This window comes from Augochlora pura, chromosome 5, assembly GCF_028453695.1.
Source record: "Augochlora pura isolate Apur16 chromosome 5, APUR_v2.2.1, whole genome shotgun sequence".
NCBI classification, from domain to species: domain Eukaryota; kingdom Metazoa; phylum Arthropoda; class Insecta; order Hymenoptera; family Halictidae; genus Augochlora; species Augochlora pura.
Genome location: NC_135776.1, coordinates 5,244,768 through 5,266,207, shown reverse-complemented (window position 1 = coordinate 5,266,207; position 21,440 = coordinate 5,244,768). Strand labels below are relative to the sequence as shown.

Genomic DNA, 21,440 nt, shown 5'->3' with positions numbered 1-21,440 from the left:
ATTTATTTGCGAAATAAAGGTAAAATGTATTTTAGAAATTTTTGTAAATCTGGTGTTGGAAGTTTTGTCAAGGGTGGAAGATTTTGTAATGACATTTTTTAATTATTAGGACGGTATTTTTGGAATTTGTAGAAGATAGGGGTTTAATTCAATGATTTTTTATAGAATTCTAGTAATTTGTAAGGTAGTTTGTGACAATTTTTGTATTTATCTAAGAGCAGTATGTCTAGTTGGATTTTTGGTTTTAATAGAGGGTGGCAATTATCTGGTTGAAGTTTTCTATTTAATTTAATGGATATATTGTCTAAATAAAATTTTGTATTTGGGATCTGGACAAGTGCCCTTTTAATTGTTATAATGTTAGAAATATCATATTGCACTTTCTATTATAATAGAATTATTTAAAATAAAATAAGAATTTTATCACCTTCCAATTTAGATGAACTAGCAGCCCTAAGACGCTTACAAGGACCAAGGTCTCATTAAGGGATGATCATTCTGACTCTACCAAAGAAAAAGTACTATAAATATCATATTTTCCACTCAAGATATATTTATTTTCATAATATTGTTCAATAATACATTTCTATATTTTTCAATGCAGAAATAAAATAGAAAAGATCGATAAGAAAACATTGCTGCAACAAATATATATGTATAATATTCTATAAACATTTCTTGACGATTTCGTATAAATTTTACATACACTCGCAATTTTTCAATGACAATATTAATTTTCGTTCATCGTTCGCGATTAAGGATTTTTCTCCCCTTCCAATCGTAAAAGAAACGACTGGTCGGTATAAATTAATAAACGTTTATGTCGGTATGAAGATCCACCGTATTGCGGCCACGATTTTACTTTTATTTTCCGCTCGCGGTATCGCGGTCGGAACAACGTCGAAGTAGTTCGCAGCACAAGTTGCCGGCGTTGTTAAATACGTTCGGTTGATGTTTCGGTGTAAAAAGGCTCCTCTAGCACCGTCGCGCCGGGGCGAAATAAAACGTAACGTCTGTTGATGCTCTCGTAGAGAGGGGGGGGCCCCGGAATATTCCTGGTGGATTCATAAAAAAAACGGTGCTCAAGTCACCCCTGAAAAATAACACGAGACCTGGGGCACAAACCGAGCGCGCGCCCGCGAGCCGCGCCATACGGCCGTGAAAGCGTGCGCGGCGTTAAAAAATCATAAGGGTGCCGTTTTTCCTCGTCTCGGTGCACGTTCACCCCGAATTCCCGTGATCGACGTTTTATGGAAACGTAAAAATCGCGGGATCCTCGCCCGACCTTCCCATTAATTTCCGTAACGCTCCTAGAGGCAACTATAAATATTTGCTTACAATTTCATCCGGCAAATTGATTTGTGAACTATTCGATTCTGAACTGTTGAGATATTGAAATCAATTTGTGATAGTCAGATCGGTGGTGAATACCAAAAATTATTATAAATAGTTGTTTGATCAGGTTACAGATTCTATAGTTTTGTGCTACAAATAATAAAGTGGAATTTAAAAGAATAGAAACATTAAATGAGAATTAATTTGTCGATGTTATTATGATAAAAATGAGTAGATATTATTTTAAAATTCCAAAATGTCCAAATGGAGATCATGGCAGTTTAACTCTGCGCCCTGGAGAGGTTTTTAACCCCACCAATCGAATCATCTATGAAATGGCATAAAAGTCATTGAAAAACCTCTTTAATGGTATAATTATTTTCCATAAGTAACTAACAATATTGAAATACAGTTAAATTAGCAGATATCAGAGTGATAATAAGAGAATTCGAATTAATAATAATTATAAAAGGCGGACGTTTTGGACCTCGGTGGTTAATGAACAGAATTGAGTAAATCATTGGAACAAGGGTTGAGGATAAGGGATGAAACGCGATTTGTCGCGGTCGCGTCGGTTTTAAACAAGGAGATATTTCGTGGCGTGGAGGAAAAAATGGAGATTCACCAGCAGAGAGCATGAGAGTACAAAAGGTTAGGGGATATTCCGACTGGTTGGGGTTGGTTCGTCGCGATGTTTTCGTTCGGGGGGTGCGCCATCGTAGACGGCAACATAATCCTCGATAGAGGGCCGTGACACATGGGAACATGGGGGACATCTTATCTTCATATTACATACACACGACGGTTCTCAACTTCGAGTACCTGGCCATGATGAATCACCTTCTCGTGATTCCTTGCTGTAATTAGAAATAGTTTGATCGTATTTCCCTATTCTTTATTGGACCTTCGATTTTGTAACAAATTGCAGAACAATTCTAAAGTGATTGACTTGTTAGTGAATTTAGGGGGTGGTTTTCTGTACCACTGCTCTTTCAATTCTAAATTCTAAATTCAATTCTAAATTTATTTATTAATTAACAGATTGATGATAACTTGTCAAGAATAACATTAATAAAATAAGTCTTTTAGCATTAAATAAATTAAAAATATTGTCCACGTGAGACAGAAAATATTATTATATTTTAAGGGGTGGTTTTTCCTACTATCTGGAGTTTGGTGCACTTGTAAATTAATTTAAGTAGTTAAAATGGAACGAAATCTTTCAAGAAAATAAAAATATTGTAACAGCATCTCCAACAATCCTATTACATTGTTTAAACATATTTAATATTATAAACTGCTAGAATCAACGAACCAATACCAAAATATGACATCATCATTGACGAAGAGGATTCTTATCCTATAAATTGATATAATTTCACAGCCCTTATTTCACAATTATTCCAAGCTATTTTTGCAACATCCTAATAAAAAGAAACACGAATAAATAACGTGATTTCAAAGTTACACCGTGTTACATGAAACTATAGAACTGAACGTAATAAACGAAAGATATTCGACCTGAACGAAAAACAAAGCGGTAATCGAGTTTCGCGGACAGTTTTCGACGAGGAAAAAAAGGAAATTCGCGAGGGGGTTTGGCGACTTCACGTCCCCTTTAATAACGTTCCTATTTTCCTCGGTTCTCCGGGAAAATAGTCAGCATTCCGGTCCGGCGTGTCGGCCTAATGTATGTCCTGCATCGCGAGGGTGCGTTTGATTCATCTCGCCGGAGGGGGTTCGCTCGTCGAGGTCGCATTCGTCACGCGTATCAAGAGCATTTCCCTTTTTTCTCCTTTTTTCTTTTTCCCCCCCCCCCCCGCCCCGGTTGCCTTCTTCCAGTGAAAATCCACCCCCGAGCGACTTTACACGGGCGTCATAAGCCGGTGCACTTAATTTAAAGATCATCGAGCGAAATCGGCGGGAAAGTCGAGGGCGCACCCTCTCGCCACGATTTTTCGCCCGCGCCGTCTCTCCTCCCGGATTTCTGCGGGGAGAGGCGACGGGGGCTTTACAGTCTGTGCATTCCGCTTTACAGTTCATTTCACATTTTCTCGGGCGGCCCTTGTTCCGCCACTTTTCAGCCGGTTTCTTTTTAATTTTTATTCTTTCCGCCCGGCCGCGATCTTTACTTTCGTGCCACCGGATCGCGCAGTTAACGCTTTCCACTTAATTGCTTATTTATCGATTAAGACGGCGCCCGAGATGGTACAGGACCGTCCAACGCAAGCGGCTTCAGATTTATCATCTACGATAACAAATTACTGAACTGCGGATTTTATAAATTTAAGAGAGATATAAGTGGATTAAATAAGGTACAGTGAAACTTTTATTTATTTGTTTTAATTTAATAATCTTGCAAAGTATCGAATGCTATGATGAAGGTACAAGTATCTTGTAATTAATGCAGGCAATTTTTATCTTGCATAAAAGTCCACAGTTTAATTGTTTAGGAGATACTTTTCTTGTTTCATTCCTTTTTATGTTCTTCTTCGATGCGGCCTAAAAAGATCTCGATATTTCAACACCTGTAACTTCCTGTAAAAAAATGTTACGATCTTCTGTCTGTACTTATTGCAAAGAGCGAAGTATCTACTTTTAAATTTTCTATCTCAACTTCCTTTAAAAAATTCTTCCTTATTGTAATAATTTATTGTTGCAATATCGCTCGAGATCATCAAGAAGAATTTTATCTGACAAAATTATGCAAATTCAAACAACTGTACAGAGTTCCAAAAATTTTTCTCCAAATTCGCCGATATGTGATCTTATAGAGGGAAGTTTCCCCTGTACAACGAGCTCTTAAAAGTTGGTCTACGATTTTTTTACGCAGTTTTATTAGATTTTTTTACGCAGTTTTATTAGATTTTGATTGAGAGCGTATCATAAATCCTTCGCTAACGTTAACGACAGAAGGGTTACTTAAAACTGCTGTAACTTTGCGTAAAAAAATCGCAGCCACTTCTCTCTTTTTTTAGATTAAAGTAGAAGAATCAAGCTTCATTACAACGCAAACGGCATGTTCGAATAAAATTTTTCAAAGTCTGTGCGTTTCGTCAAACTTGACAATTTTCAACATGGAAAACGGCTTCGCATTTAAGGGATTATTATAAATATTATATATAAATTATAATATATATTATAATAATAAGAGTGCATGGAAGTTATACTGCAAAAATACTATTTTACAGTAAAGATTCCAAGCTATAATTTCAAAAAAAGATCATCACCCTACGATGATTTTTCACAGAGTAACCTGCGATCAAAGTCGACCAATTTCTCTGAAAAATCTGCAACCTTCAGCGCGCCATTATAAAACACAAAGTACAATTCCCGCGCACTGTAGCGTCGCTCTCTCGGATGCAAATGTCCCCGAAAATTTGCATGCTAGAGGAGATTCCGAAAATTTTCGCGATCCGACGATCGGGGAGATCGGCCCCGCCGACAGAAGGTCCGAAGGGCGATGAGTCCCCGAGGACTGATCTCGCAAACAAATGCCGACGATTGAATCTTGGCATGTTGCAAGACGGATCGTTCTCTTTGAATCACAGATTGCCCGCCGCCTTTCCTTCCGCCCCCGTCCCTCTCCGCGGTCCTCTCTCTCTCCACGGGCCTTCTGGCCGCTCGTCGTCCTCCTCCCGTTCACCGCCGGCCGCTCTTGCTCCACCTTCGTTCGGAGGCGCCTCCGCAGGGAGACGAAGGAGCGACGAGAGGCGAAGAGACGAGAGAGAGAGAGAGAGAGAGAGAAACCTTTCGGGGCCAGCCGCGGCAATTTGCCACATGCCTCCGCTCGCGAGGAGAAACGACTGCGGCGTCAACGACAGTCGAATCGCCGCGCGGTGGAAACGCCGATCTATCGGGACGCGATCTCGACCCGATCCTGACGAGCCTCCGTCGGAAATCCTCGGAGCTCAAACGCAGTTTTGCGATTTTTACCGATTTTTTTACCCCGATTTTTACCGATTTTCGACTCCATTTTATTCGACTGCATTGGGCTTTGATGCATCTATTTTCTAGTGCATATGTTACTGCAATGCATTAATGGTAGTGATACAAAGAATTGCAAAGATAATAGACTACCAGTAGATTATTCCCTTTCACCGTCATCAATTTATTAAAATCATTTAAATAGAATCTCCGTCGATTTCAACATTTTTCCACAACTTTTACTCTTCATACAAACCAACAGTAATAACGCCACGTGATCGATATTACAACATAATATTTAACATACGTATCGTTCCATCTAAAATCGCTTGTCCATCGCAAAGGTCCCCATAAAAGTCTAAGGGCAGGGTCTTCGACAGGACACGTCGCTTTAATCGCAGGTGACGTCACCGGATGCAAAGGAGCCGACACGATAAAGGGAAGGAACGCATGATCGAAGCCAAGCAGGGCTAATCAGCCCATATATATTTATTCAGGGATGCGAGGGCGGTTCTCGTCGTCCGGCCCTTTTCGACGAATGCAAAGAGCGAGAACGGTCGCGGAAACGAAGGGACAACGATGGCTTACGCACGTACGTCGAACCAGGAATACGACCCCGGGTGCGGGGCTCCGTGCGGCTCTGATCCGTGCCAGATCCCATAAAATCACCCCAAGCACGATCGAGTGCCCTTCCTCTCACGAGGCGGCGCGGTCTATCGCTCGGGAAACAGAACGGAGAGGACCCCTAGAAAATTATTGCTCTCCTTATATATTCGTCCGTCGGTGCCGGGGCCGCGGAGAATGCGCCCTTTTCCTCTACCGGGGGAAAGGCAAATGGACGGAATCGCTGAGAATCGATTTACGTTTTCATCGGAATATTGATCGTCCATGGTATTAACAATTTATTCCATCGATAGTTGTTAGATGAAAATTGTTAGAATTAAAGATAATTCGTCAGTGATTTGTTTCTAGGATTTTTGTTCTCGCGAAGGATTTTTCAGCGATTTACATCAATACATTTTTCTAATTGTTGTGTGAACTTGTTGCTAATTTTGCAAGATTTTTATTTTCGTAAATGATTTTTACTTTTGTTGATAAAAAGACAAATTGCTCGACAATGGTGCGATCTTTTCGAAAGATAGGATATTTATCTTTATAAAGGATATTTAATAATATTTACAGGAAGATAAATTCCTTGAATAATGTATGTATAAAATATATAAAGTGCTATAATATAATATAGCTTTAAATTCTGGATCCATTGTCACTTTTCAGTTGCCTCTGGCGACAGGTAATGATAGTTGAGAAACCTGTAGCCTTGCGTAATCTGTGCACCGCTGTTGACACCGTGGCACGCCAATAGCAACAAATTTCTAGGCTGCACTTTCCATGCGAACCTCATGAACACCATGGAGTACAGAATCAGCGCTGGCGATTAAGCAGAATTAATGCAGTTAAGGGATAATCTTGAAATTTCTTTGCATTATTATAAGTTATTCGATATTACAATATGTCATAGAATTTATTAGGAAAGAAAATCATTGATAATATAAAATATAATTATTTATTCTAACTGCACTTAGAATTGAGAGCTAATAGAACAAATAAATTTTAACTTAAATCTTATCAATATTTCAAGTTTCTTAAAAATGAATTTAATTCATAGTTATTATACTGGATATATAAATATTATAATGAAAGCTAGAAAATTTAAGGAATAATTTTGAAATTTAGGAAATATAATAATTAAAACTTCATATGTAGTATAATTAACACAATATACTAATATACACAGAATATAATTATTTATTTCAACTACAAAATAAAGAAATAATAAAATAAATGAATCGTAGCTTGGAAAAATCGTTTTTAGGAACGTTTCCACGCAGATCCGCGGCGCCTGGACCGTTCAGCCCACTCTCATACTAATTTGGATTATGCTCGTGGCCGGGAACTTTATCGCCGGAACATTAAAATGGCGTCGAGGCGAGCCGGACAATTTTTACCGCGACATTCGGTCCTCCCGGGGACCAGTTTCCATCGTCCCCGCTCGTTAAGACCCGTAAGCGGTTATTCGCCGTCGCAATTATTTCACGTGCCCTTTTCCCCTACCTTCGTTCTCCTGGTTTCCCCGCCGCGCCCCTTTCCTCCCTGATCCACGCGGGCACCCGGTTTGTCCCCGTGTCCCTTTCCGCGGCGACCGATTATTATATGAACGGCTTTTGCAGAATTCCCCGAAAGGTCCGTCGGACACCGGGTGCTTCGGTAGAACTCACCCACCGTCATCTTGCCGCTAATGATTCTCGGATGCTTTTGCGTGTCGGATATGGCCGCCATGGGTATCATCCAGTTGAACGCCGGGCCCCAGAAGTGCGTGCTTGAAAAGCAGTTTTCCATAAATCGTGAGCGATATCGTCGCGGTTATGGCGATTATCGCGACGATGATTTTCGTCAGCGAAATTCGCGAGTTGCGAAAATTAGAGAACTTAGATCTATCGGGGAAAACAGTTGCATTTTGTGCGGTTGAATTTGTTATAGATGCACTTTGGAAAATGTTGTTTAGGGGATGGTAGTATTTGTTAATGAGTGGAGGGTTATTATTTATTACTCGTTACTGTTATTTATTAATTGAGTATTTCTTAATGACTGTATTCTCATTTATTCGATCATATTTCTTAATAATAGAAATATCGAGTTCTAAATGCGTTTAATGTATAATATTTTATAATAATAAGCTTGAATTAATATCAGCAATTTTAAATGAAATTTCTACTATCAGAAATTTTGAAAGAAAATGTTTAGTACCAGAAAAATTGAGAGGAAATATTGAATATCAGAGATTCTGAATTAAACGTTTAATATCAGAAATTTTGAAAGGAAATATTTAATGTCCGAAATGTCGAATGAAAATTTTAAGTGTTTAATATGAGAAATACTGAAAGAAATTATTATAAACCAGCCACTTCGAATAATGTAATAAATCTATTATTAACACTGAAACTATTTCTTCTTAACTAACTTCCTTCCATTAGTTTTAAAATTAAATTATTATACAAGCATAACATAAATTATTAAAATATAAATTTCGATTTAATGAACACCTTGTGCCAATAATTGAACAAAAATGGAATTGCTTACCTCATGAAATAGTTCAGCGTTTCTTTATTGAACAGCTTCTTCGAGGGTTTCTTGGACATTGTGGACAGTCGTAGATGAAAATCCGCTGCTTTTCCGAGCAGTCCAGCTTGTCTCACCTGTGGATGATGTTAACCTATCATCTTGGCGCTGTCATTTCGACGAGCTACTTTAGGAATCGGAAATCTTGCGACACACTTCACAACGCGGAGAAACTAAGATTGTGGAAAGCTGGCAGATGCTACTTTCGTGTTGCATAGTTCACACTTTTTGTTAGGAATGTACTTAGCGAATAGACTATAGATTTTTATGCAAAATGCTATCTGTGTTTGTTGCAGAAAAGAATAGTGATTTATATGTCTAGTTTCTTCTTTAATCCTAGATGATAATAAATAATTTGATAATAAAAAATTAATTAATAATAAGACTGAATAAATTAAAAATAAAATATAAAGACAATAAAACATATACAGTACAATTACAACAACTTATTTCATACATACATCGCATAAATTTCATATAAATTGCGACCCATGAATGAACATCATTTACCAAATGCCCCGTCAAAATGGCAAGAAATACGCTTGCAAAATAAATCGTCCAATCAACACTAAAATAAACCAATTAAATCGAAGAGCAATCCTCATCGCGTCGCGACAACAATCAATCCCGACACGCCTTCCACAGCGTTCAAGAAGCTCTCGATCCATCACAATGGTCGGCCGTCGACCAATCGATTTGCATAGCCGTTTACACGCATAATTTACCAACCCCCCTCTACTCGACGAACCACCGAGTTTTTTATAAACCTCTCGAGCAAGCGCAAGGGTGGCGGTCGGTGATCCGATGTGCCGGCCACCCCCTCGTAATAAATGCACAGGTTATTATTTCGCGCGTATAATATTGATGGCGCTATGAATGTTGCATGGAGGGGTGCGAGAAGCGCGTCGGGGGTGGAAACCAGCCCGCTTACGGGGTTGTTCCGTCGCGCATGCTCACGGTAAGGGATGGTATTATTGATCTGACGGAGCGGCCGAACCATGGAGCCTTCTCTCTCTCTCTCTCTTTTTCTCTTTCTCTCCCTTTCTTTTTCTCTTTCTCGCTCTCTCTTTCTCTCGAGTCTCAGCAGCGTGTCGCGACCACCCCGGCACCCTTGTCCACGAGAATATCGAGAGGAATTCTCGCAGCCTGAAACACCATAACGAAAATCATCCCTGGCTTTTTAAAGGTGCATACTTTCAACCCTAAATTCCTACAGCAACCCCTTTGTCATAGGACGCCATTTTACCAGAAGCTGAAGCAATTCTGTTGGAAAGATGGTGCTTCTTTTCAGAGATTGATGAATTTTATTATAGTTTAATTATGGATTTTATTAGTAAAGATATTGTTTAGAAGAAGATAGTTTGATGGGTTCTTTTAAGATTGTTGCTCGAGGGTAGATTGTTTAAGCACTTCTAAGTATATAATTATCAATCAAGGGATGTTTTAGGAATTATTGTTATTATGTAGGCGTTAGTGTTATAAACCTACACTTTTATTTATTTTGTATTCTTGTAATATTATTTTTGATTATTTAGCAAAAGGTTAAAACTAGTATTTAGATTTTTATTTATTCAATTTTTTGCTTTGCTTGTGAACCATTGCGCTCGAATAATAGATGATACCACAGATCATAGTAGAAATGATAAAAATATATAATTATTATAATTCGTATTAGTGTTCGAATAATATTACAATCCCTGTACGAGTAATTTATGTGAATAAAAATTGAGAAATTATTCGAACGAGAAATGAAATTATTCGACTACATGTATATAGTTACAATCATTTAGTAGGAATAATGAATAATTATAACCCGAATAAATTATCTGACTAGAAAGAATCCATTCGTACAATTATCTCACACAACAATTTCTCCTAAAAACAATTCTCACAACTTATAACTCCATTTTACAGTCAATGAATAACCAACGATTCTATCTACGTCTTCGAATCAATAGAATGCGTCGACTGCGCAGAAACGCAGCCGGACAATAAATAAACAAGTTATGGAAAACGGGTGGCGCAGAGTTTCGTGGGTAAACACGATATCCGAAGCGGACGACGGCGCGCAGCTCAATAAATTTGCCATCCATGGAAAGTTGTGACGCGGCCCAGGAGAAAAGTTTGATGGAGGATCCGGCGAGAAGGATGAGATTACGATGGAGGAGGACGGCGGAGAAGGAGCCCCCGCGTAAGCGCCAGAAATGGCCGCACCTGCGCTCCCTGTGATCCCTGAATATGCATTCCCGCATGTGCCACTCGCGCGGGGGCATTTCCCCCTGGAGCAAATCCTTATCCCCGGGAGCTTGCCGGGGTCCCCTAGGCCACCATTCCGGCCACTCAACGGTATTGCCGCTATTTTCCTTCTCGCGTATTACGGCCGGTGTTTCGCGATTCCATCGGATCGCCGTCGTTTACATGCGACCAATCCGTCGATATTTCCCTTCGTCGACGGTTCTTCCTCCTCGCAAGCTCCGGAGCTTCATGAAAAAATTGTAGTTCATGTTAGAAAGTTTTAGGGTCGATTGGAAGTTGACAAATTGTAGTTCGAAATGTTGCAGTTAAATTATTAATTCGTAAGTGACGTCAGAAGGTTTTAGGTTTAATTGTAAATTGGTATATTGCTGCCAGAAAGTTTTAGGTTCAATTAAAAATTGGTAAATTGCCATCACAAATTTCTAGGTTCAATTAGAAATTCGTAAATTATTGTCAGAAATGTCTAGGCTCAATTAGAAATTCCTAAGCGCTGACAGTGCCATTTTAATTCACTTTAATACATTTTTATTCACGTGAATATTTTCAGCTTCAATTGTAGATACTAACTACAAATTAAACTATATCCAATTTTTTATAAAAATAAACTGCACCATAAAATATTATCGGATTGTATTAAAACCTGAATTTAACTTACAATTAAATTAAAACACTATATACATATAAGTTCTACTACTATTTGCTAACATAATAAACTTAATTTAATCAATATCGAATTAAATCTTATTGAAAACAATTCCTAGTAGAATTCATGTAAAACTTAACACACCACAAAATTCTACAAATTACATTAAAAATATAAATCATACTCATTTGCATCACTATGAAATACTACTCTAAATAACCACTGCCAGTACCAACATTATTATTCTTATAAAAAATCCAAGAACAGTGGAATATCAACTGTTAAACCATATTGGTACTTGCGAAGGATTAGAGAACCTGTTGGCACGAGCGAAATGAACTCGATGATTCAGAGGCCGGGTACATTTCGACGTGTTTCAAAAGTTGCCCGACCGTCGTCGGAGGCCGAGTCCATCCTGTCGGAGTTGGTCGACTTTTTACCCGCGTGGGGAGGGAAACGCTTGTCAAGGGGGCGACTGCGGCCGTCGACGAGCTGGCTCCTAGAGGGCGGAGGGTGCCGAGAGGTGGTTGGGCGAGAGAGGGCCGGCAAATACGTAGGATGCATTCAGATCAGTCTCTCGCGAGGAGGACGGGAGGGGATGGGGGTGGAGGAGAATAGAAAAGGTTTCGGGACGCGTCAGCAAGTAGAAACATCAAAGCCCGTGCCATTTCCTTCGGCCGAATACAAATGAAACTCTCGCATACGTGCGATTGTATCTTCTGCTCACCCCTCCCCGATGAAATCGATCCCTCGAAATCCACCAGCTCCTACGATAATTCTAATGCAATATTCTCGGTCCGCGTTTTCACTTTGTACTTTCACGTCTGTTCTAAGCGGCCTCGTACTCTCATTTCGATGTTCTATTTTCCTTTCGCCAGCGTCTTTTCAATCAGACGATGTTTTTTTTTTATTGTGATCTTTAGTCGGGTATTTTGAGAACATGTACAGAGTCACGTATTAACAAATGATATGCAATGTTATGTGGAGAAGCATGTACTTTGAAAAATGTGCAAAGCTGTGTAGTTTTGAAAAATGCGAACAGCTGTGTACTTAAAAAATTGTACGAAACCACGTATATCATTCTAATAATAATACTTTCATTATATTACATTTAAATTATTAAATTACATATATTATATTAAAATTATATTCTAATAATCACACAAGACCGCGTGCTTCAAGGAATATGTAACGTTGGAAACTATGAAACGGGCGTCGCAGCCGAACGCAGACTAAACAAAAACGCCCGTTTCATAGTTTCCAGCCTACTCCAAACCTACATTCTCAAATAAATATGCAAAGTTACGTGTTTCCACTACAACGATAAATCGAGTGATCGATAAATCTTTGTTTACGAAATCCTCGATTCAATCGACATTCGCCGGTCGAGATCTGGTCAGACAGAATTGCGCTGCTGCGGATCCAGTTCGGTTTTTGCGTGTTGCGAATCGACGACGCAGCGTTTCCCGTGCAATCAGGGATTGATTTAGATCGCACTTTGTAATTACGAATCGAGTCCCCCAGGCAGGCATGGACGACCGGGAGAGCCTCTCTTTTTCGTCCGTCCCCGACTGGCCGTAGGTCCTCGTCCTCCCCCCGCGCCCGCCCCCGCTCTCGCCCCTCTCGCCGGGCTTTTGTGCACCCGACAATGCTTTTAATTACCCGTTCCCGCGGCTCGGCGCGGGACCGCTCGACGATCCAGACGTGGACACGCCGGATCGTCCTGCTGATTGGTGTCCCGGCTCGATCGGACTTTATTACGAGCGGTAATTGTCCCGATAAAATATTCCTCCGTCGCGTACCGCGTAATCGATCCTAATTGGCTGCGGATCAGAACGCTCCGATTCAACGAAACGATCTCGCGTCTGTCACTCGCCGTTAACGAAACTCTGCTGGATATTGTATATTGTATTAAAAGTTGAAGGTACTTTATTAAGGATTAATTAATTATGCTGTAGAACATAGGTAATATCTGGAGATATTTTTATTCAATTTATGTGGCTTTTAGAATTAGATATGTTTACTGTGATTAAACATTTTCTGAATGAACGAAGAATTTCTTATATTATTTAGAACTTACGGTGCAGTTACGTGTATTATAAATGTGTAGACAGGATTGTAGGAACAATTGAACACTTTTACGATAATGTAGCGAATATAGGATGCCCGATAATTACTATAAAAATAATTGAACACCTTAGCGATATTATATCGAGTATAGGATGTCCAAAAATAATTATAAAAATATTCGAACATTCTTGCGATAACATAGCAATTCTACAATGCTTAAAAATAATTATAAAAATAATTGAACACTTTTATAACAACATATCGAAAATACAATGTCCAACAAATAACTACAAAAACTAATCGAACCCTTTTGCACTAACATATAGAATATAAAAAATTGAATTAGCACCTGTAAACTGTACAAAACTGAGAACAGTCCTCGCAGTTACATTAAGCACTGTGCTCCGATTTCTTGACACAAACTCGTCAGTAATGTTAAAACAAGTCGTTCATAGTCGCGCGGCGCGTAAACCGGGCACCGGTTAATTAAAGGAGCGTGGAGCAGCCGGAGCGTTCCGAAAACCGTTTGAAAAATGAAAATTCGTCGGACAGAGAGAACGGTCGGGGCGGGAGAATAGAAAGGAAGTGCGCGGAGTAGCCGGGGAGAAAAATTGTTGAGAGGAATTTCCTTGACTTTAAGTGACGTTGATGTACGAGCGCGAGAACGCGAACGCCGGGTAGAGCGGTTGTAATAACACCTACCTACCTACCTACCTACCTGAGAAAGAGAACCACCGAATCGAGCGGCTCTCCCGTTACGTTACAACGATTCCTGGTAAGTTACAGAGGATCGTCGCCGTGACGTATCCTGCACTCGCCTGTAATCGATCGTCGAGAAATCTGCTGTTAGAAGAGAGCCTAGCTCAGGACTATTGTCATTCGCACGCGGCAGGTAATCAACTCGATTATTGTCGTTTGATTTTGTTGTCACTGATGTCGGTTGGATTGTGCGAATTGCTTTGGGCAATTTGTTGTTTATGTTGGCAGATATGTACGTGGATAGTGATTAAAATTTAGTCGAAGGTTTGTGAGCGAGTCGGAATATTTAGCTGTTGGCAGTAAGAATTTTTAAGTTATTTTAAAATAGCTAAGTTTTGTCAGTGTTGGTATTAATTAAAGCTTGTTAGATTGTTCAAGGAATTTTTAGTTAGGTAGTTTCGTCTTTCACTGAAAAAACTGTCTATTGATACTAATGCAAGTTAATGATATTGTCCAAGTAATTTAATGTTGGCTAGTTTTATCTTTTACTAAGAAATTTGTCGAAACTAATAAAAACCAATTGGGTTCTGTGAACTATTTAAAATTATCGAAGTTGTCTTTCATTGTTGTAGAATTTACCTGGTAGAACTAATTAAAACTAGCTAATTCCTGTGAATGATATTAAATTAATTGAATTGTCTCTTGTCTAGAAAAATCGACCATCGACATTAGTCAAAACCATTAAAATTGTGCAAACAATGTAAAACTGGTCAATTTCTCTCTATATTGAAAAATTCAGCTGTCGGCGCCAATCGCATTTAATTAAATTATACAAACGATTTGAGAACAACCAAGCAATCTTTCTATTGAAAAATCCGACTGTCGACGCTAACCAAACCCAATAAATTTGTATAAATAATGTAAAATTTGTCAAGCTTTTTTCTGTTAAAAAATCCAGCTATCAACGCAAACCAAAAATAGAATTTATAGAAAAATTCGTCCGTCAATGCTAATCAGGCCTTATAAAATCATATAAACAGTCTAAAATTAACCAAGCTTTTATTCTGTTAGAAAATCCAGGTATCGAGGCTAATCAAACCTAATAAAATTATACAAACTATTTAAATACAGCCAAATAATCCAAATTCCTCTCTATAGAAAAATCCGTTTTTCCATGCGAATTAAATGTCATAAAATTACACAAAGAGTTTAAAAATGAAGTAGTCTATTAAAATCAACAGAGAAACGCGACTATCGTCACTCGCGCGAGTCTGAATTGTCCTTCAGCCTGGTCTCGAGACAGGGAGCTAATCCCGCGCGAGTCCCCGCAGCCATTAGTTTCCGGCTGATCGATGCAAATCAGTCAGCGCCGGGGATCGACCGGGGGCATTGTGGATGCATCGTCCGGCCGTTTCTCTTTCTCGTTATTTATGCACTCGGATCGGGAGTAATTGTTTCCTCGGGAGGGAAGATAGTCTCGCCTTGATGCGCCGCCGGCCCGGGAACAGGCTTCCACGTCGAAGTCACGGATCCGCGCGTGTCACCGCGGAAGCGCTCCTCTCTCTCTCTTTTCTTCTCTCTTTCTCTTTCTCTTTTATTCTCTCTCTTCCTCTCTGTTCTTCTTTCCCTTCTTCTCTCTCTTCTTCTCTCTCTTCCTCTCTCTCCGTCTCTCGTCTTTCTCGTCTCTCTCCCATGAAGACCGTCGTCAACTTCTTTGGCCGTCGCTGTCTTTCCCGCGCGGAATCCGCGCGCCGGATTCCAGCGGCGCAGTTTTAATTGCCCGTTTCGGTTGAATTCAATCGACGCTCGGGCCCCTTACGGGAATCAATCGCGTCCCCCCCCAGGAATCCGTCCCGGATGCCTGTATAATTGCCGCAATATGACGACCCAACGGACACGGCTAATAACTTCTGGGGGACGGTCCCGTGATTCCTCCTCCTCGCGGTCTTAATTAAAATTACGCTCTCGGTGTACACGCCGCGTGCGTGCCCGACGGACTAAGCCGACGTGGCTGCGATATCGGGCATGTACTCTCCCGTCTCTACCAACCTGGAACTATCTTTTCTCCTCTCGCTGTTCTCTTACCCGGCCGTGCCCAACAGCACTGTTATTCCACCGACGATGATAAGCTTGTGCGGACGGCCGGGGATCTGTATCTCTTCGCGAATCTCGCGCGCGTGGAAGTCGCGACGGATTGTTTCATCGGTACGCAAGGATGTTTAATTTTATTAGCTTCGATTTGCAGTAGTTTGAGGTAGTGGAATGTTTAGTTTGTGTTGGGAAGGGTTGGACAAGGAGGGGTTAGGGAGGTTTTGTATTTTACTGTTTTAAATGGTAGTAGTTTTGTCAAGGTTTATTCGTTTCTTGTGTAATGGGAAATGGAGGAATAAATGTTAGTAATTGCTAGTAAGTATGGGGGTATTAAATAATGTACTACATAATATACTAATTATTATATTTAAAACGAATTTTACTTGTAAATCGAAACGATTTATGATGCCTCTTTTATCAAATTTTTCGAGTGCATTTGTCAGATTAAGAGAGTGCAAAGGACATCCCCAAAATGTGCCATTTTTACTGTCATTATGCCAAAGGTCGTTACCAGGAATTAGTTGTCACTGCCAGAAGAATTCTTAAATCACGTTCCCCGACTCCAATGATACTGAAATAACGCGCTGCGATTTATGTAAATGTTTCGAACGATGCAAAGTATCACCGCGCACGGTTCGATCCATCGATGGCCACGTGCAATCTCCGAAAAGCGCAATACAAGGAGAAAAAAGAGAGAGAGAGAGAGAGGAAGAGAGTTATGAGGGCGGGCCGTGAATACGGGCCATTATTCCGCACGATAAAGCGATTCCCCTGCACTCACGGAATTATGTTTCCACTATTTAGCATCGGTCGGACGTCGCCGCGGTCCAGGGCCGTACCCGGTTTGTCGCACGAGGGACGGCGAATGGCGGCGCGGGGGTTCCTGTCCAAGAGAACGATAGACCGAACGGAAATGGAAACTCCATCGATAGGATCGTTTCGTCAGCGCCGCGCGACCGATTCGTTACCGTCAACGATCGATCACCGTTTCCGCGGCCCGCTTTTCGGGATCGACTTTAATCTCGGATCGCGCGAGCTTGCATTCATTCGAGAGTTCTCTCCCCGTCCGTGTCGAGATCTTTTCTACGCGACGGAGGAACTTCGATCTTTTCGCGAACGTCTCTTTTTCGCCGTCCAATTTATGGAAACCGGGGCTGGAAATATATTCGTTCAGTCGGTGATTTTCCCAATCGAATTTTGGTGATGTACATTCTGCTAGGAATTTTTTACCAGGCCATGGTTTGCGCAAACTTTGGATTTTAGAAGATGTTTGAGGTTAAGAGGGTCTACTTTTGTTTTTAGAAGAGCATTTTGCAGAACATATGACTGATTTTGATGAAACAGTTTTGTTGCAGATGTTTGTGCAAACATGAAGTTATGTCGATTCTAGGTTATGGAAATTGGAATTAAAAAGATGTACTGTTGCTGATTTTTTAAATTATTAGAAACATTGCGGACATATCAATTTTGTTAAGAATATTTAGTTAGACTGTAGTAGTTTCTACAAGCTTATATTTTTACAGAATTTAATTTCTTAAAATTAAATCTTTAATTTCTTTTATTTTTAATTTCCAAAAGCGCGATCTGCAACCAGATTTCATCCTTCGAACAAAGCCAAAATAATTGCAACTTTCAATCGCGCAGTAATCGAGAAAGTCTCGAATCCCGGAATCCTCTTAGCCGCATGTAAAACGTGAACGGTTGCGGAGATATTTGCGGAAAGTGATCGGTGCCGGTGCGGTGACGACGAAAACAGCGCGAGCGGATCCGCGGATACAGTGCTCGTACAATATTCATCCCCGGCGCGGAACGTAGAAGTCGGACGCGATCCTGTAAAAATACAATGTTTTACCGCGGAGGTATATCAGAGCGCGACCCCGGCGTCCCCGCCATTGATGGCCCCCGTCGTACAATAACATTCCACTCCTTCCGCTTTTGTGTTTTGTGAGTCAATCCGAAACATGAATCGTATAATAATTCAACGGAGCTAAGGAAAACACGCCGGATATTATTCGTCCCACCTTAGACCACCCTCGGGCCTCCATATTTATGGGCGACGGGGCTTAATAGGAAATGATAGATGCCTTATTTAAAAGAACAATTCCTTGTTTTCTGGTTCGCGGATGCGTCGGCGGCCAGACAAGATCATGGAAACGCTCGCGAACAGAGATTATCAGACACCGGTTGAGATTCCGGGCGCCGCAGGAGGTCTGAGAAAATTATTTATTAATACTTGACACCTTTGTTCGGCTCGCCTGGAGGCGGAATTGTTAATAAAACAGTGATTAATACGCGGCGTAATGCATTTTTAACGTGTTCTCTATTTTAATAAGCGGCTTTCAAGCGATGCAATAAAATTAATTGTCTGGATCTCATCGAGCATTTGCGAGTTCTAAAAGAATTAGAAAAATTAAACGCCATGGTATAATCATCTCGTAGACAATTTTTCTGTTTTCTGTCTTTGCGGAATTAGTATACGTTTGCGAATGATCGCGCATACGTCTGTCGGCTCAGCGAGGTTTAAAATGAAATATAGGAGTGACGGGACGCCTTACGCTTTTGCGTAAAATTATACCGGGTGAGAGCGGAATAATGTATGTAGTTTTCGCGGCGAAGGCGGCCCGTTCGCAATTCCAATGAGAAAACTGAGTGCTAGGTGAGATTTCTGTCTTCTCGGCTCTCATACATATTGTGATTACTTCGGAGGGTGGTCGGGGTGGGGGGGCGGTTGAAAGATGGAAGCCGGTCCCCGGTCAATGTGAAAAGAAAGCGTGGCACTTTCCTCCTCGCAGAGGGTGCTAATACATATCGGGGCAACGCGGTTCATTAATAGTGAACGGGGACGCGAATAAATATTACGATCTGCGAGAGATGTTCAAGAATTATCTTGGCAAGTTCTATTCGTCGGTATTCTAACCTCGCTTTACGTTATTTTATCGAAATGGCGTGAACCTTTAAACTCACCCCTTGTAAAAATCCAATGATACAGATCCAATAATGTTCTCCGTCTTTGAACCTCTGTAACTTCGCGTAAAAAAATCGTATGATACTCTAACTTAGCTCATTTTAAAGGGTGCAGTCTCTATTTTCTCCTGCTATCATACAGACTTCGTAAAAAAATTCTAGTTAAAAAATTTAAGGAAGAAACTGTGGCGGCTTTATTTCCCTCAAAATTGCGAAAGTCCGAATTCTATGTATTCTACAAAGTCGAACAATTTTTATTTTGAAGTTACTACAATTGTATCTTATAGAGGGAAGTCTCCCCTTTACGACGACGTTTTAAAAATTTGTCTACGATTTTTTCTCAAGGTTTTATCGTAATTTGAGTAGAAAAAGTGCCGTCGATGTTACGCGAAATATTTGGCACGAAGGTGAATTTTTAATTTCAAGCAACGAGAAATTATTTATTATAAGAATTATTTATCCAAATTAGTTCCAATCTTGCAATGAAATCAAAACCCACCCCTCAGTCACTGGCTCACCCGCAGTCGATTGTATCGCGAAGAAATATAATCAACGTTTTAGCGTAATCGCCGAAATGGAATCGTTTCTTCTCGTCTTACCGGTTCGAGGATCCTCATTGCCCTTATAGTAAACGCGAGATGGGGGGATGGCCGTGCACGAGAAAACTCTGGAGTCAAATTACCTTCTCCTCCGGCAAATGGCGCCCTTACGCCTCGACCATATTGGATTCCTAAACGCTGTCATTTCGAAGGGAAGTGCCCGGACGCGTCGTCTCTCTCTCTGCCAAATCGCCAACTCCCTTGTCTTAATCATCCTTATCGCCATATGTATCTGCATTTCGTTAGGCGACTTATTCTGGTTCCCTTGTATCGCTATTTTTTAGTACTAGAAAATTAGCAATGCATTCTAGTTAGTCTAAGAATATTTCTAAAAATATTAACTTCGATTTCGAGGGACAGATTTTATTTAATAATTTATTTATCGTGAACTGTAGAAACTACCCTTAAGTGGAACATGATGTACTACAATTTTGTATTAGTTTAATTTCATCTTATTGTTTTATTTTATTTTATTAAATATTATATATTAAATTTTATGTTATTAGTTTAATTTATGCTGTTAATTATAGTAATATGTTTGAGAAATGCCACAATTATAATCGAAATATTTTACATCTGTTTTAAATACCATAGAAATACAATGATTGCAAACCTATAATTTTTATTCTGCATAAAATTATATAAAAATATATACTTACTGTACATTGTTATTTTTACCGGAAAGAATTTTCTACTCGGAAAAATTCATCGTTTGGTTCATCATTCTAACTTTTATAAAATAGCGCACAGAAATTCGTATTACTAAATTCCAGTAACCTGTTTCCAAACCCCATAAACTCTAACTAAATTCACCCCTATAACATTAATTCTCAAATTGTTTTCTTATCTTCAACATTTTAACTTTGACATAACCTTAACATTTTACCCAGCCCGAGGAAATGCAAACGAGGAACAGGGTTGAATTTTCGTCGGAAGAAGGTGGCCGCCGCCTAATACGAATGCAGAAAATAAATTATGGTTCGGGACCATAGAGGCAGGGGGGGGTAGTTCCGGGCTGTCGGGTCCATACGCGATCAGATTCGCCGATCGTTCGGTCCGGTTGATCGGCTCGTCGAATTTCGAAGGAGGGCTGGAACCAATAAAAATGCCCGGCATTCCCCGGTTCAGCGGGAGTCCAGCACGCGTCCACCTCCGCCTCGTCGCCCCCCCACCCTCTTCGCCACCCTCGCCGGTCCCCGCAGCCTCCCCGGCCGGAGCAGCGTCGGTATCCTCTCCTTGTACTTTCTCGAAGCCCATCAAAGACTAACCAAATATTTGCCGAGGTCTTCGGCCACCCTTCCCCAGGGCGGGTGCCGTCCACCGCGCGCGACCCCCTTCGCCCCTACCCACCCCCACCCCTTTAAACGTAACCCTGTGACCCGTCCCGAGAGTCTTTGTATCGGGTCGAGGCTATCGCGGCCGCAGGCCGCTGGGGTTGACACTGTGTCATCACGGATTCTTTAATTTCTGTAATTGCGCGCGGGCGGGGCTGATAACGGTAAGAAGCTGACGAGGGTGGTACCTTCGGGCTTTTTTAGGGAGTCCTTTTTTTTGGAGGGACCGGGCCCGGGTCAAACAGTTTGATACTTTTCATTACGGAGGGCTCCGCTCCTCTTTGAAATTCCGATTGTTTCCAGCGTTCCGTGGCTTCGACGTTTTGTCTCTTGGGGGTTGCACGG

General features: G+C 40.7%; 1 protein-coding gene and 1 pseudogene across 1 annotated transcript in view; one reads left to right on the top strand and one right to left on the bottom strand.

Moving 5' to 3' along the window:
- The window catches only part of Pgant2 (polypeptide N-acetylgalactosaminyltransferase 2), a 301,501-nt gene extending 296,080 nt beyond the window's left edge, over window positions 1-5,421 (top strand). The window contains exon 11 of the mRNA XM_078180735.1: window positions 5,353-5,421. Within this exon, the coding sequence (XP_078036861.1) occupies window positions 5,353-5,421 (69 nt within the window). The remainder of the gene's footprint in view (window positions 1-5,352) is intronic.
- A 1,105-nt stretch (window positions 5,422-6,526) lies between these two features.
- Window positions 6,527-8,462, bottom strand: LOC144469980 (mitochondrial pyruvate carrier 1 pseudogene; annotated as a pseudogene).
- Between the last annotated feature and the right edge of the window lie 12,978 nt (window positions 8,463-21,440).